This window comes from Lutjanus erythropterus, chromosome 5, assembly GCF_056507025.1.
Source record: "Lutjanus erythropterus isolate fLutEry1 chromosome 5, fLutEry1.hap2, whole genome shotgun sequence".
Lineage (NCBI taxonomy): Eukaryota > Metazoa > Chordata > Actinopteri > Lutjaniformes > Lutjanidae > Lutjanus > Lutjanus erythropterus.
In genome coordinates this window covers 31,678,909-31,691,682 of record NC_139321.1, presented here as the reverse complement: position 1 = coordinate 31,691,682, position 12,774 = coordinate 31,678,909, and the positions used below count along the sequence as shown (strand labels likewise).

At 35.6% G+C, this 12,774-nt stretch overlaps 2 protein-coding genes across 2 annotated transcripts; both read left to right on the top strand.

Annotated features, from left to right (window-relative positions):
• Positions 1–269: 269 nt before the first annotated feature.
• On the top strand, positions 270–3,855 carry LOC146327165 (uncharacterized). The gene is made up of 6 exons (XM_084719652.1): positions 270–312; positions 442–768; positions 2,026–2,382; positions 2,518–2,631; positions 3,128–3,186; positions 3,277–3,855. Exons 1-6 carry the CDS (start codon positions 270–272, stop codon positions 3,403–3,405), a joined length of 1,029 nt encoding a protein of 342 aa, XP_084575778.1. The 3' UTR covers positions 3,406–3,855.
• Positions 3,856–9,451: 5,596 nt separating this feature from the next.
• LOC146327164 (signal-regulatory protein beta-2-like) lies at positions 9,452–12,774 on the top strand. Its single transcript, XM_084719645.1, has 6 exons — positions 9,452–9,494; positions 9,623–9,952; positions 11,124–11,480; positions 11,644–11,769; positions 12,436–12,491; positions 12,582–12,774. The coding sequence occupies exons 1-6, from the start codon at positions 9,452–9,454 to the stop codon at positions 12,708–12,710; spliced, it is 1,041 nt and encodes a 346-aa protein (XP_084575771.1). The 3' UTR covers positions 12,711–12,774.

The window sequence follows — 12,774 nt, the reverse complement described above, 5'->3', positions numbered from 1 at the left end:
GCTCACATAAAGATCACTCTTTTCTTTACTCTCAGTGTCAGTTGTAGAAACCCGCAACAAAAGCTTGGTGTTGGTGTTGTTTCTTGTGCTTAGGTTGGAAACATGTTGATATTATTTCCGCTCTTGTAGTGCAGTGAAATGCCAGCATAATGAAAGACCAATCAGATTGCTCTGATATTGTTCCCTCCCACTTTAAACAATTACATTAAGGTCAATCATCCTCTCATACGATCTAATTTAACTGCAGTCTCAAGAGGATTAACAAGAAAATGTTGGTTGTATTTTATTTACTGCTGATGCTCAGAGTGGGGCGTAAGTATATGAAATCAGCTTTTTATCAAATATTTTTTAAATATATTGTCTTCTTGCATCAGTTTAGCACACTGCATGTATGAATCTACCTCTGTTGTTAATCACTGCTCTATTTAATGTGATCTCTAGGATGCACAGATGATTCGATCTTTGAGACGAAGACTGTTGCTGTTGGACATGATGTGACTTTGAATTGTACCCGCCAGTATGAGCACGAAACAAGTTTGTTTTGGATCCGGCTTGTTTCTGGAAATTTTCCTGAATTCCTGGGAGGAGCATTTACTTTTGATTATACTGTTGATAATAAGACTCCTCGCATTACAGCAGAACAAGGGCCTGGAACATTTCTTCTGCAGATTAGTAAAGTACAGCAAAGCGATACTGGAATTTACTACTGTATGAAAGTAAATCAACTTGACATGACATTCTTGAAAGGAACATTTCTAAGAATTAAAGGTAAACACTTTTTTTATAACAGCACATTACATACTTAAATTTTCCTACACACACACACACACACACATATATATATATATATAAAGATGGTGTTGTTTCCATAATTTATAGGAAATTCGGTAAATTTATAAGGACCCATATTAATTAACATTAGTAATGCAGTAGTAAGCATTAACTAGTAGTTAATTAATATTTAACTAATGTGTCTTGTAATATTTACTCATAATCATGTTCAACTATGGTATTAATTCATAAATTATTTAATAGTCTATAAAGATACTATTAACATTAATATTAGTAACATTAGTTAAGTACTAAGTAACATTAACAAATGTCTCTTGTTTACATTTATGAAAGTATTACATGTTAATAAGCAGATGAACTTAGTTAGTTATAATATTGTTGAGAAAAATGTGAACACAGCGACATTTCACCCCAAAATCAAAAATAAATATCTGAGACTAAGACTTAAGAGTCATATTACCATGGTAACAATCACTGCCACCAAACAACAAAAAAGAGGAAAACATGGCTCACAATTTGTGGTTTGCTAACACTGTCATGGAGAGTGCAATTATTTCTTTGTATCTTGTACTATATTTTTATATCTTTTTAGAACATCTTTGATGCTGTTCTTAACAGTGGAATCAACACTACTTACAGTTGCTGTAATTTTTTCCATATCAGATTCTTTTGTATTGTTACCTCCTTACCTCCTCAGTAACCTTTCCAAGTCAAATGTCATCGTAACTGTTGAATTCCTCCCAAAGACACATTTTTTCTGCTACAGCAGAGCAGCCGGATGTGGTCACTCAGTCGGCCATTTTTTTATTGTGAAAATCGTCTTAATTTATCCATGATTCATTGTGCCATAGTCCTGTTTATGTTAGTCAACAACTAAACTCCTTTGTGTAAGAGATTAATTCTGAAGTCTGACTATTTGTCGTATCTCAGCCAAAGTCTATCGATGTGAAAGGGTTGCAAATTGATAATTTCATGAATTAACCATGAAATAATTCTCTTTATCATCTTTCTGTGAAGTTGAAAACGTATATCCCCTTAGTAACACTTAATAAATGCATACAGATGTTGAATAGGCTTTGCATAACCATAATTAACCATAAACCATTTGACCTCCTAATGCTTATTACTGCATTACTAATGTTAATTAATGGACCCTTATTGTAAAGTGTTACTTTAAATGTTTTATGTATATAAAACAGTAAAATATGTTTATTTTCTCTTTGTATTTTCGAGGACCAGAACCTGACATCACTGCCGTCATTCAAGTCCCTCCATCTGCTCCAGTCCGTCCAGGAGACTCAGTGACTCTGCAGTGTTCAGTCCTCTCTGAGTCTAAAAACACAGCCTGTCCAGGAGATCACAGTGTGTACTGGTTCAGAGTCAGATCAGATGAATCTCATCCCAGTTTAATTTATGCTCATGGAAACAGTAATGATGAATGTGAGGAGAGTCCTGAGGATCAAACTCCACAGAAATGTGTCTACAGCTTCTCTAAGAACGTCAGCTCCTCTGATGCTGGGACTTATTACTGTGCTGTGGCCACATGTGGAGAGATATTATTTGGAGATGGAACAAAACTCGACATTGAAGGTAACTGCAGAACCTTTAAACATAAATCATTAATAAGATGCATCACAAAACACTAAGCATGCACACAAAGCAGTGTGACATCTTATCTAAATATTTGTTAGCTTTCATTATTTGCTCCTTTTCATATTGTTTCAGATATGAACATGCAGACGGTTCTGTTTGTGTTGTGTGCTGCTCTGGCCCTGAGCCTGATTGTTATTACGCTCCTGATTTATACCATCAAGAAAAAATCTTGTGGTTGTTGCAACGGTAACAGAAACTTCTCGTACATGCATGAATCTAACACACAGCATTTTGCACACTGTAAAAAAAAAGGAAACTTTGAGAAAACATAATTTAAAGGCAATTACCTTATAAAATTTTGAGTTTTAAGTCAAATTCAAACTCAAACTAAGTTGCCAACCTATATAATTTATTGCAAAAGTTGTAAAATGACTCACGCACACTGTCTAACTTGAAATATAACTTGTTTTGGATGATGAGGGTCCAGTACCAAAATGTCACAAATAAATGATATATTGCAAGTTAGACAGTGTGCAGGAGTCCTTTTCCAACTATTTGGTCTTCTGCACCTGTCTTGTTTAATAGATGTGCGAAGTGTTTCCTTTGTTTTTAAGATATTTTTTTAAAGTATCTCAACCAAACATTATACAGTTCCAATTATTATACCAATATTACTGATTTTTACAAAATTAACTTACATCATCTTTTATCTTAAGTCTTCATTTTTGATTTTGTAAAACAGCTGCTGTTGTTCTGGAAACAAACGGTGCAACAGCCAGCAGTGATCAGCAAAGTCAGCAGGTAAGATATATAAAGAAAAGATAACACCAGAAAAGTTATTGGCAGATATAAATCTGTTGTCTCATAACATTTCTCTGTATATTTATTCAGAGAGAGGAGAACATGTTGGTTTATTCTGCACCAACCTTCAACAAGAGGAACGCTGGCAAAGCAGAGAGAAGAAATGTAAAAACAGCAAAAGGAGAGACGATCTACTCTGATGTCGCCATTCAAAGATAATCTAATTCTTTGTCTGACACACATGGAAATATACTGCTTCACATCAATTTGACATCTGATATCAGTTACAATATTTTCAAAATGTGTCATTTTTTTTTATCTCTTTGCAATCATTGTATGACTTTTTATCCTGTTATTTTATAAAGAACTATGGATTATCAAGATGGGGGAGAAAAAAAAATCTATTTTAATTTTTAAAGATACAGTGACCATGTTGTATCCCTTCATCTCATCACATCTGAAGACTTTTCACTTGCCTGAAGCAAAAATCTATTGATCAGCCTCAGAATGTACAAAACTCAGCCGCTAGGATTTTAACCAGAACAAAGAAACGTGATCAATGCACTTCTGTCTCAGCTTCTTCAGAACGGTTGAGTCATTAATCTCCTTTAAGTCCCTTCTGAAAACATAGTCTTACTGTTTTACTTTTATCGGAAAGCCTTTCCTGATTTTACCTGAATTTTAATTGTTTTTTTTTAACTCTTTTATTACTTAAACATCATTTTATTTTCCTATTCTCGCCTTTTGCTTTGCATTGATTTAAATACAACTGGGTTTTTTTTATCCATTTTCTTTCATCTTTTTCTTTTAAAACCTGATGATTTTACAACTTTTGTTTTATGTGACGCACTTTGTTACATGGATTTTGATAAAGGCTCCATAAATAAAGACTTTTGTTATATTAAATTCTTAAATATATATATATATATATATATATATATATGTGTTTCTACTTCGTTTTTCTGCATCATTTTTACTAAACAGACTTATCATGCTACCTCTCAAACAGGCTTTTTGAATGATTCAACTTGATCAACTTCATTCAACATAGAAGGAGGGTTGATGAAAGTTTCCACTCTGTCTCTCTTAATTTCTCCTTCATGTATCAAATCAATGCACAAATAATTTGTGTTGCTTCCTTCTGTAAAAGACAAATTTATATAGTAAAAAAAAGCTACTGAATCTATAATTGAATTTAATATACAACTTAAAAAACACATGTATATTTAATATTAAGGTTCACCATTTTCAACTCATTTACTTTTATTTGTTTATTAATTTATTTATTTAGTTAGTGTAATCTGTTAGTCATCATTTGTTTATTTTGCTAACATTGTAGGATGCAACTAGAATAAGGTGAGACTCCATGATTGAATATCCTTTAAAATTTTGGCTACATGTTTTTTTTTAAAACACATAAAAATTTTTATTTCCCTAATGCACTATATTTTCTACCTATTAACCAAAAGGCAAATAAACACCTCATGTATACTGTATACCAGGGGCAGAATGCAGGTAATGCAGTTTAATTAGGGTCTGCGACCAACTAGGGCCTGTGAACATGAGACTCCAATCATTCACTAAACAAATACAGGCCTTTGGCTCCACAACATTATATAACACTGCATTATTACAGCTGCCACTTGTCATCACTCATTTTCTGTAATGGGGTGTGGATAGTATTTATAGTGCTTATTCAGACAAGACTCTGGCTGCAGACCTCTGACCTCCCCAGTTGACAGGAAACGTGATCTCAGCAACAGACCTTCTTCTTGTTGTTGTTTTTTTGCCATGTGAAGGACATGTTATGAATTATCACTGTTTGGTTCCTAAAATTTGCAATTTAGCACACATTAAAAACAAAACATATACAAATGTAGCACCCCAGCACTCAACAGTATTTTAGACCCAAGTGATTTAAGTGACCTTAGACTGGAATGATGGGGTGTTTGGGTTGGTTAGATTCAGGTAACTACCACAAAGCTTTACCTAAATTGGGTGAAACTCAAATTTCCCTGATTATGAGCAAAACCGCTGCACTTATCACTATTCATCTTTATATTTAAATGAATGGACCCAGACAACTTTTTTGAAATAAAGAATAGAAATTTACTTAAAGTTTAGTTTAATTAGAAATTACAAAATTGCCCTTTAAATAAAACACAAAAAAAACCAAATTAAACCTTAAAAAATACAAATGTATCCCTTAGAAAATACCAGTATACCAAATTACCTTGACCAAAATTACTTCAATTACTGAAAATTACTCAATACTTAATGGCCTTCTACCCAAATTATACCACAAAACTGCAGTATTAGGCCAGACTCAGGCTTACTTGTTACTACTGTTTACTACTATTCACTAGAACAGTTAGCTTCTGATCACATGCAGACATTCAGACTTGTTAACAAATGTGGGCCCACACACACATGAAGGCACACAAAATAAAAATAAAAAGTTGCAGGCCTGTGTGTCGTCCTTGCGTGGTGCGGCTGGATGAATCTTTATTCAAGGAAGGAAAAGTAATAGGAAATCTCACCCACAGTTTGGTGTTCAGGAAAGATGGAAAACAGGCAGCAACGGTGAAGAGATCCACGTCCGGAGTCCAGTCGCTGTCCTCCAGAAACATGAAGCAGTCCTTGTCAGTCAGCCACGTCGTCCTCCGCTCCCACGCTTCCCGAATACAGCGTCCTCCCTTGGCGGGTGTCTTCCCAGTGTTAGCTGAGGCACACAAGCACAAACAGTCGCTTTACTCACAGCAGTTCAGCAGTGAATGTGCCGAACAGTCCACAGCTACAATCTTTTGCTCCTTACTTAAACTTTGACTGGCTATCCACAACCCAAAACTCTGTATTTCAACCATGGTTTCCCCTTCTTCCGTCGTGCCTCTCCTCCTCTCGTTTCTGCTTTGTCCTCCATGTTGTTTCCTTTGACCCCGCCTCTCTCTTCCTTACCTACAACCAGTTACCACAGGTGAATCTGACTGACAACGTCAGGAACCAATGAAACACGGAAATGACAGAATTCGAAATTAAAGCCATGCTATGCAGGTTTTGACCTAGTTAAGTTTACACTTCTGTTTATCTTCAATATGTCATTCATGACAGTTTATTTTAACATTACCTGAACAGATTATTTTTAACCATTTACTTTACTGTTTACACAATATTTTATTTATAACTGAATTAATTTAACAACTCAGTTGGTGTAAATTACGGGTAACAGACTGAGAGGCTGGCTAAGGATTATGGGTGTTATGGAAGTCCGTCCACTTGGGTATCAAGTTCTTTAGCCATGGCTTAGACAAAAGTTGTTTTTTTTTTAGCCATAGAATGAGCTTCCTGTCTGACCCAAGAATTTTCTGTGTGCCTCCAAACGTCCATTATGCACAGGAACATAGAAACCATGTCCTTAACTTCATAGTCAGAATCACTGTTTGCTGGTTCCATGGCTGGCTGGGTCCAGTAGTCCCTGGTCCACTTGTATTCCATGAGCACATCTGTATGCGCTTCAGAGCAGATAAAGATCGCTCCCCTGATTCTGTGGACACAAGTACTGTTATGACCAAGAATGTGAGCTCAGCTCTGACTCTGGCCAGGTCAAACTGTGGCTCTCATCCTGAGCTCTGCTTTGGGAAATTTCTTCTTGAACTGTGCAACCAGTTGTGCATCCAGCACACATTCACAAGATTCACAAGATTCAATGCGTGTGTGTGTGTTTACACAAGCTTGTATTCTGTTAAATCCTGATGTCATTACAACAGCTTCATCATAACACTGTGTCATCAACATTGTTTTACAATCATAGCTGTCCAATCCTTGAAGTACTAAAACAGATCATGAACTCAGTTTTTCTCTGTGATGTCTCTAAACCTGTGTTGCAGTGTTGTTGATGGTGTTGCTGATTTCTTGATTGCATCATTCTGGACCTCAGCAACAGCATTTATGAGATCATTTTGAATTTTTCCCAACGTCCCTGTAAAAACAGTGGTGGTGGCAAAGTGGTGACCCAAATCAGTCGTAGTCTGATAGCAGAGACAGTAATTCCAAGTAATTACCTCGATTCAGGGACTCTTTTCCCTCGAAGTGTCCCCTGAAGGACAATTCTTGTTTTCCCAAGAAGATAAAACAGCAAAAAAGGCTTTTCAGGATGTCTCTTTTTTTTCATTCTCTCGATGTGCAGGCTTGTCTCTCGTCTCTACTGCTCACCCAGCTGCAAATGTACCACCGCTGTGAGGTGACACCTGATGCCTGTTTGATAGCTGCCTTGGTGAAGCTGTTGAGACTGATAAAACCAGTGCTGTTCCATGTTGCCTCACTGGTATTAAAAAGTAAACATGGCCAGCAGAATAGCTTGTTCTGCTGTGTGCTAGTTGTTGTCCAGTCATAGTGGTCATAGTTGCTCTGGATGAAGTGTCACACAAAACCCCTGCTGGTCTTGGTAAACCCATCCAGTTTAGGTGTTGGTCTTCCTCTTAAAATTATTTCTCTTTTCTCTCCAAATGGTTGCCTTGAAAAAAGTGCACTAAGTAAATCAGCAGCACGATCAGTATTAAGGTTAAGTATTAATGCAGCAGCCATCACATTTCCATCAGCACGTAGCTTAGTTTACTCCCAATCCGTCAAAGACAAAGTCGATAACAACAATGGGGGCTAGCACTGACACAAACCAAGGCCCTTGGTGTAGTCTGTCAGTACACATCTAGATTTGATTGGCTGATGATGCAGTCAGTCAAATCAAACAGCAGCTTCAGGCTTCAACAAAAGGCTAGCGGTACCATAAGTGCTGGTCCACAGAGCTGTGATGAGTTTAGACGTCATTCAGATATATAAGAAATCCCAGCTTTGTCTCACAAGAAAATAACCATATTCATTCTGGATATATTAAAGCAGCATATTGACTGCTGGCACAACTGGCACAAAATTAGAAAAAGGCAGCTGGGAGTAAAGGAAAAAGAAAATCAGACAAATAAAATCCAAATGTCCATGAAACAACAAAAACACTGTGGGAGGAAAAACACAAAGAAGGTATCCAAAATGTGCACAAGAGAACACAGAGGAGCACAATAGAAATTAAGACGAACTAGAAACTAGAGGGAACAGAAAAAACAGCGGTCAGGCCAGACTTCCTTAGGCTAAAATAGAGAGTGAGAAAGGCATGAAAGTCTTTTTGAATTCACACCTTATTTTGAAAGAGCCCAACCACAACAGTGCACGAGTGTCCATGCATTGTTTGTTTGTCAGTGACTGTGAGTGTTTATCTGTTTCGTTTTGTGCAGGACACAAAGTACATCAAGAGCATCTGTTTAAATCACATTTTACAGTTGGTACTTTTCTTGTGCTCACACTTAACAAACCAGCTGGTTTTAGTTTGTAGTCAACACTGTGTTGACCCTGATGAAGGCCACAGAGTCCATCTCTTTTCTTTTCTAGGTTTTTCAAAAATAAAGTCCCACTCGGCCGTTACAAAAAGAAGTGACATAGTTTACAGCACTGATGCCTTCCCTCACCTCTCCTCTCCTTAACTCACACAAAAGGAGTCTGATCCTCTCATAGTCTCAGCAGGGAGAAGCTCTGAGCTTTAATAGTCTTAAATCAAAATAACTCACAAAGATGTCAAGAAAATATTCTTAAACCTGCTGTCTGTTATAAACTGGTCACTGTTTGAATTCAAGTTTCCCTCGTTTACCAAACTAAGACAAACTCAACAGAAACACAATGAAACTCAAAAAGTCTTTGTTAGTGTCACCACTGCTCAACAATCACCAGCTCTGGTTTGGTTGAAAATAAATCTTTATTCCATATAGATGTGAAAATATTGTGGTTCCCTGCTGCCTCACTGATTCCTGGTCTGGAGTGTCCTGATCAGAACCTTTGTATATCATTGTGTCTGTCCTAAACAGCTGGACCATATTACTATCAGCTTTAAAAACTGTCCAAATATTGTGAAAATACAAAGAAAATTGTTGGGAATAAAATTGTTTAGATTAGAATAATTTACATAAAGATCACTCTTTTCTTTACTCTGTGTGTCAGTTATAGAAACCCGCAACAAAAGCTTGGTGTTGGTGTTGTGTCATGTGATTAGGATGGAAACAGAGTTGATATTATTTCCGCTGTTGTGGTTTAGTGAAATGCAACTATAATAAGTGGCCAATCAGATTGCTCTGATATTGTTCCCTCCCACTTTAAATGATTACATTAAGGTCAATCATCCTCTCATACGATCTAATTTAACTGCAGTCTCAAGAGGATTAACAAGAAAATGCTGTTCATATTTTATTTACTGCTGATGCTCAGAGTGGGGCGTAAGTATATGAAATCAACTTTTTATCAAATATTTTTAAATATATTGTCTTCTTGCATCAGTTTAGCACACTGCATGTGTGAATCTACCTCTGTTGTTAATCACTGCTCTATTTAATGTGATCTCTAGGATGCACAGATGATTTGATCTTTGAGACGAAGACTGTTGCTGTTGGACATGATGTGACTTTGAATTGTCCTCGCCAGACATCCTTTGAGCAAACAACCTTGTATTGGATTCGACTTGTTTCTGGAAACTTGCCTGAATTCCTGGGAGGAACATTTAATTTTAATTATTCTGGTGTTAATAAGACTTCTCGCATTACAGCAGAACAAGGGCCTGGAACATTTCTTCTGCAGATTAGTAAAACACAGCGAAGCGATACTGGAATTTACTACTGTATCAAAGTATACCAACTTCAGATGACACTTGTTAAAGGAGCATTTCTAAGAATTAAAGGTAAACACTTTTTATAACCCAAGTTTATATCCTTAAAGTTTACACCATGTATAAATATATGAAGATTGGGTAACATTTTACATGAAGAGTCAATTAATTAACATTACTAATGCAATAATAGACATTAACTCACAGTTAATTTATAATTAATCAGTCTGTCTAATAGTATTCATTTACTAATGGTGTTCATGTTAACTATGATATTCTTCATACATTATTTAATAGTTTATGAAGATGCTATTAATGTTAATTAATACCATAGTAAGCATTAACGAACAGTTAATTAACACAATAATAGTAATTACCTAACATTAAAAAATGTCCCTTGTTAAGGATTACTAGTTAATTAGGGTACTAACTAATATTGGTATGTTGTTGATAAAAATGTTAACTAACATTTATACCATGGAGTTCACAGCTAAGTCATTTTATTAAAGGCACAGTTCACCCCAAAATCAAAAATACATATTTTTCCTCTGGCCCATAGTGCTTTTAATCCATCCAAATTGTTTTGGTGTGATTTGCAGTTTTGGAGATATCGGCACTAGAGATGTATGCCTTCTCTCGAATATGAGACTAAATGGCACTCAGCTTGTGGTGTTCAAAGCAGCAAAAACATACATTTGAAAAACAGCCATGTTTCTTTCCAAACATCATGATCCAGTTACTCAAGATAATTCACAGATCTTGTTGTGAGCAATGTCACATAGAAACTACTTTCTTTCTACTAGGAGGAAAGTATTTCTGATAGAATCTATCATAGAAACAATGTTTCCACATAAACCTGCTCACAACAAGGTGTGTGGATCATGTTGAGAAACCTGGTCATGATTTCTGGAGACACTGCTGTTGAATTTTTCAAATGATTTGGTTTTGGGGTGAAGTGTCCCTTTAAGAGAAAAACATTTTTATAAATGTTCATTGTCCATCCTCAAATTTATGACTTCATTTTGGTAAAGGTTGAGATAAGTTGACACATTTCATGGTCTACATGTATCTGTTCATTGACGTATAGCTGAACATACTGTATATTATTTATGCATGTCATATAAACATTACTTCACCATAATTAACCTGAATAAACTGAATATGCATTAATTAACCAGGTAACAATTCACATTGTGACCCCTTTTACAGTAAAATGTGTTTATTTTCTCTTTGTATTTTCCAGGACCAGAACCTGACATCACTGCTGTCATTCAAGTCCCTCCATCTGCTCCAGTCCGTCCAGGAGACTCAGTGACTCTGCAGTGTTCAGTCCTCTCTGAGTCTAAAAACACAGCCTGTCCAGGAGATCACAGTGTGTACTGGTTTACAGCTGGATCAGATGAATCTCATCCCAGTTTAATTTACACTCATGGAAACAGTACTGATGAATGTGAGGAGAGTCCTGAGGATCAAACTCCACAGAAATGTGTCGACAGCTTCTCTAAGAACGTCAACTCCTCTGATGCCGGGACTTATTACTGTGCTGTGGCCACATGTGGGGAGATATTATTTGGAAATGGAACAAAACTCGACTTTGAAGGTAATTATACCTCAACACACTTTTATATAAATAATAATCATTCATTTTAAATTTGTCAGAATCCATTAAGATTCGTCACAAATCATTTGTTTGTCATGCAGTGTGACATCTTATCTAAATATTTGTTAACTTTCATTATTTGCTCCTTTTCATATTGTTTCAGATGTCAACATGCAGGATTTGCAGACGACTAACACAGTTCTGTTTGTGTTGTGTGCTGCTCTGAGTCTGATCATTATTACGCTCCTGATTTATACCATCAAGACAAAATCTTGTGGTTGTTGCAACGGTAACAGAAACTTCTTGTACATACATGAATCTATCAAACATAAAAGAAAAAGAGGTTGAGAAAACTGAGGAAAAAAAAATTCAAGTCAACAAGTTTATTTTAGTTTTATTTCAAACTCAAACTTTTGAAATACAGTGAAACAAATTTGAGGTAAAAATATAATTGAGATTACTTTTCCTTTTGAGATAAAATTGAATATTTGAGTTTTAGAAATCATGCTGTGTTGTTTTTTTGTTTGTTTGTTTGTTTTTGTTTTTGTTTAATTTGTAAGACATTAGCCCTTAACACAATTTGTTATTATGTAGGTGCTTGAAAATACAGTGGTTACGATTTCAATTGTTAAATTATCAACCATTATTCATGTTAACCTAAATGGGTTTAAAACTCAAAGACTGAAGTTTTTCTAAGAAGAAAAGTCTAGTATCTCAACCCAAGATTATAGCTTAGCAAAACTTTTTGTTAGTTTATTTAAAAACTTAAAGAGTTTGAGTTTTATTCAAAACTAACAACAAAGTAGTGAAAACAGTTGTCTTGAAAGTGTACTCAACTTTTTTACAGTGCAAGTGTATTCATATAACCCAATATCCAATTATTACACAGATATTACTGATTTGTATAAAATAACTTACATAATCTTTTATCTTCATTTTTGATTTTGTAAAACAGCTGCTGTTCTGGAAACAAACGATGCAACAGCCAGTGGTGATCAGCAAAGTCAGCAGGTAAGATATATAAAGAAAAGATAACACCAGAAAAGTTATTGGCAGATATAAATCTGTTGTCTCATAACATTTCTCTGTATATTTACTCAGAGAGAGGAGAACGTGTTGGTTTATTCTGCACCAACCTTCAACAAGAGGAACGCTGGCAAAGCAGAGAGAAGAAATGTAAAAACAGCAAAAGAAGAGACGATCTACTCTGATGTCGCCATTCAAAGATAATCTAATTCTTTGTCCGACACACATGGAAATATACTGCTTCACCTCAGGTCAAGATGAAAAGAAA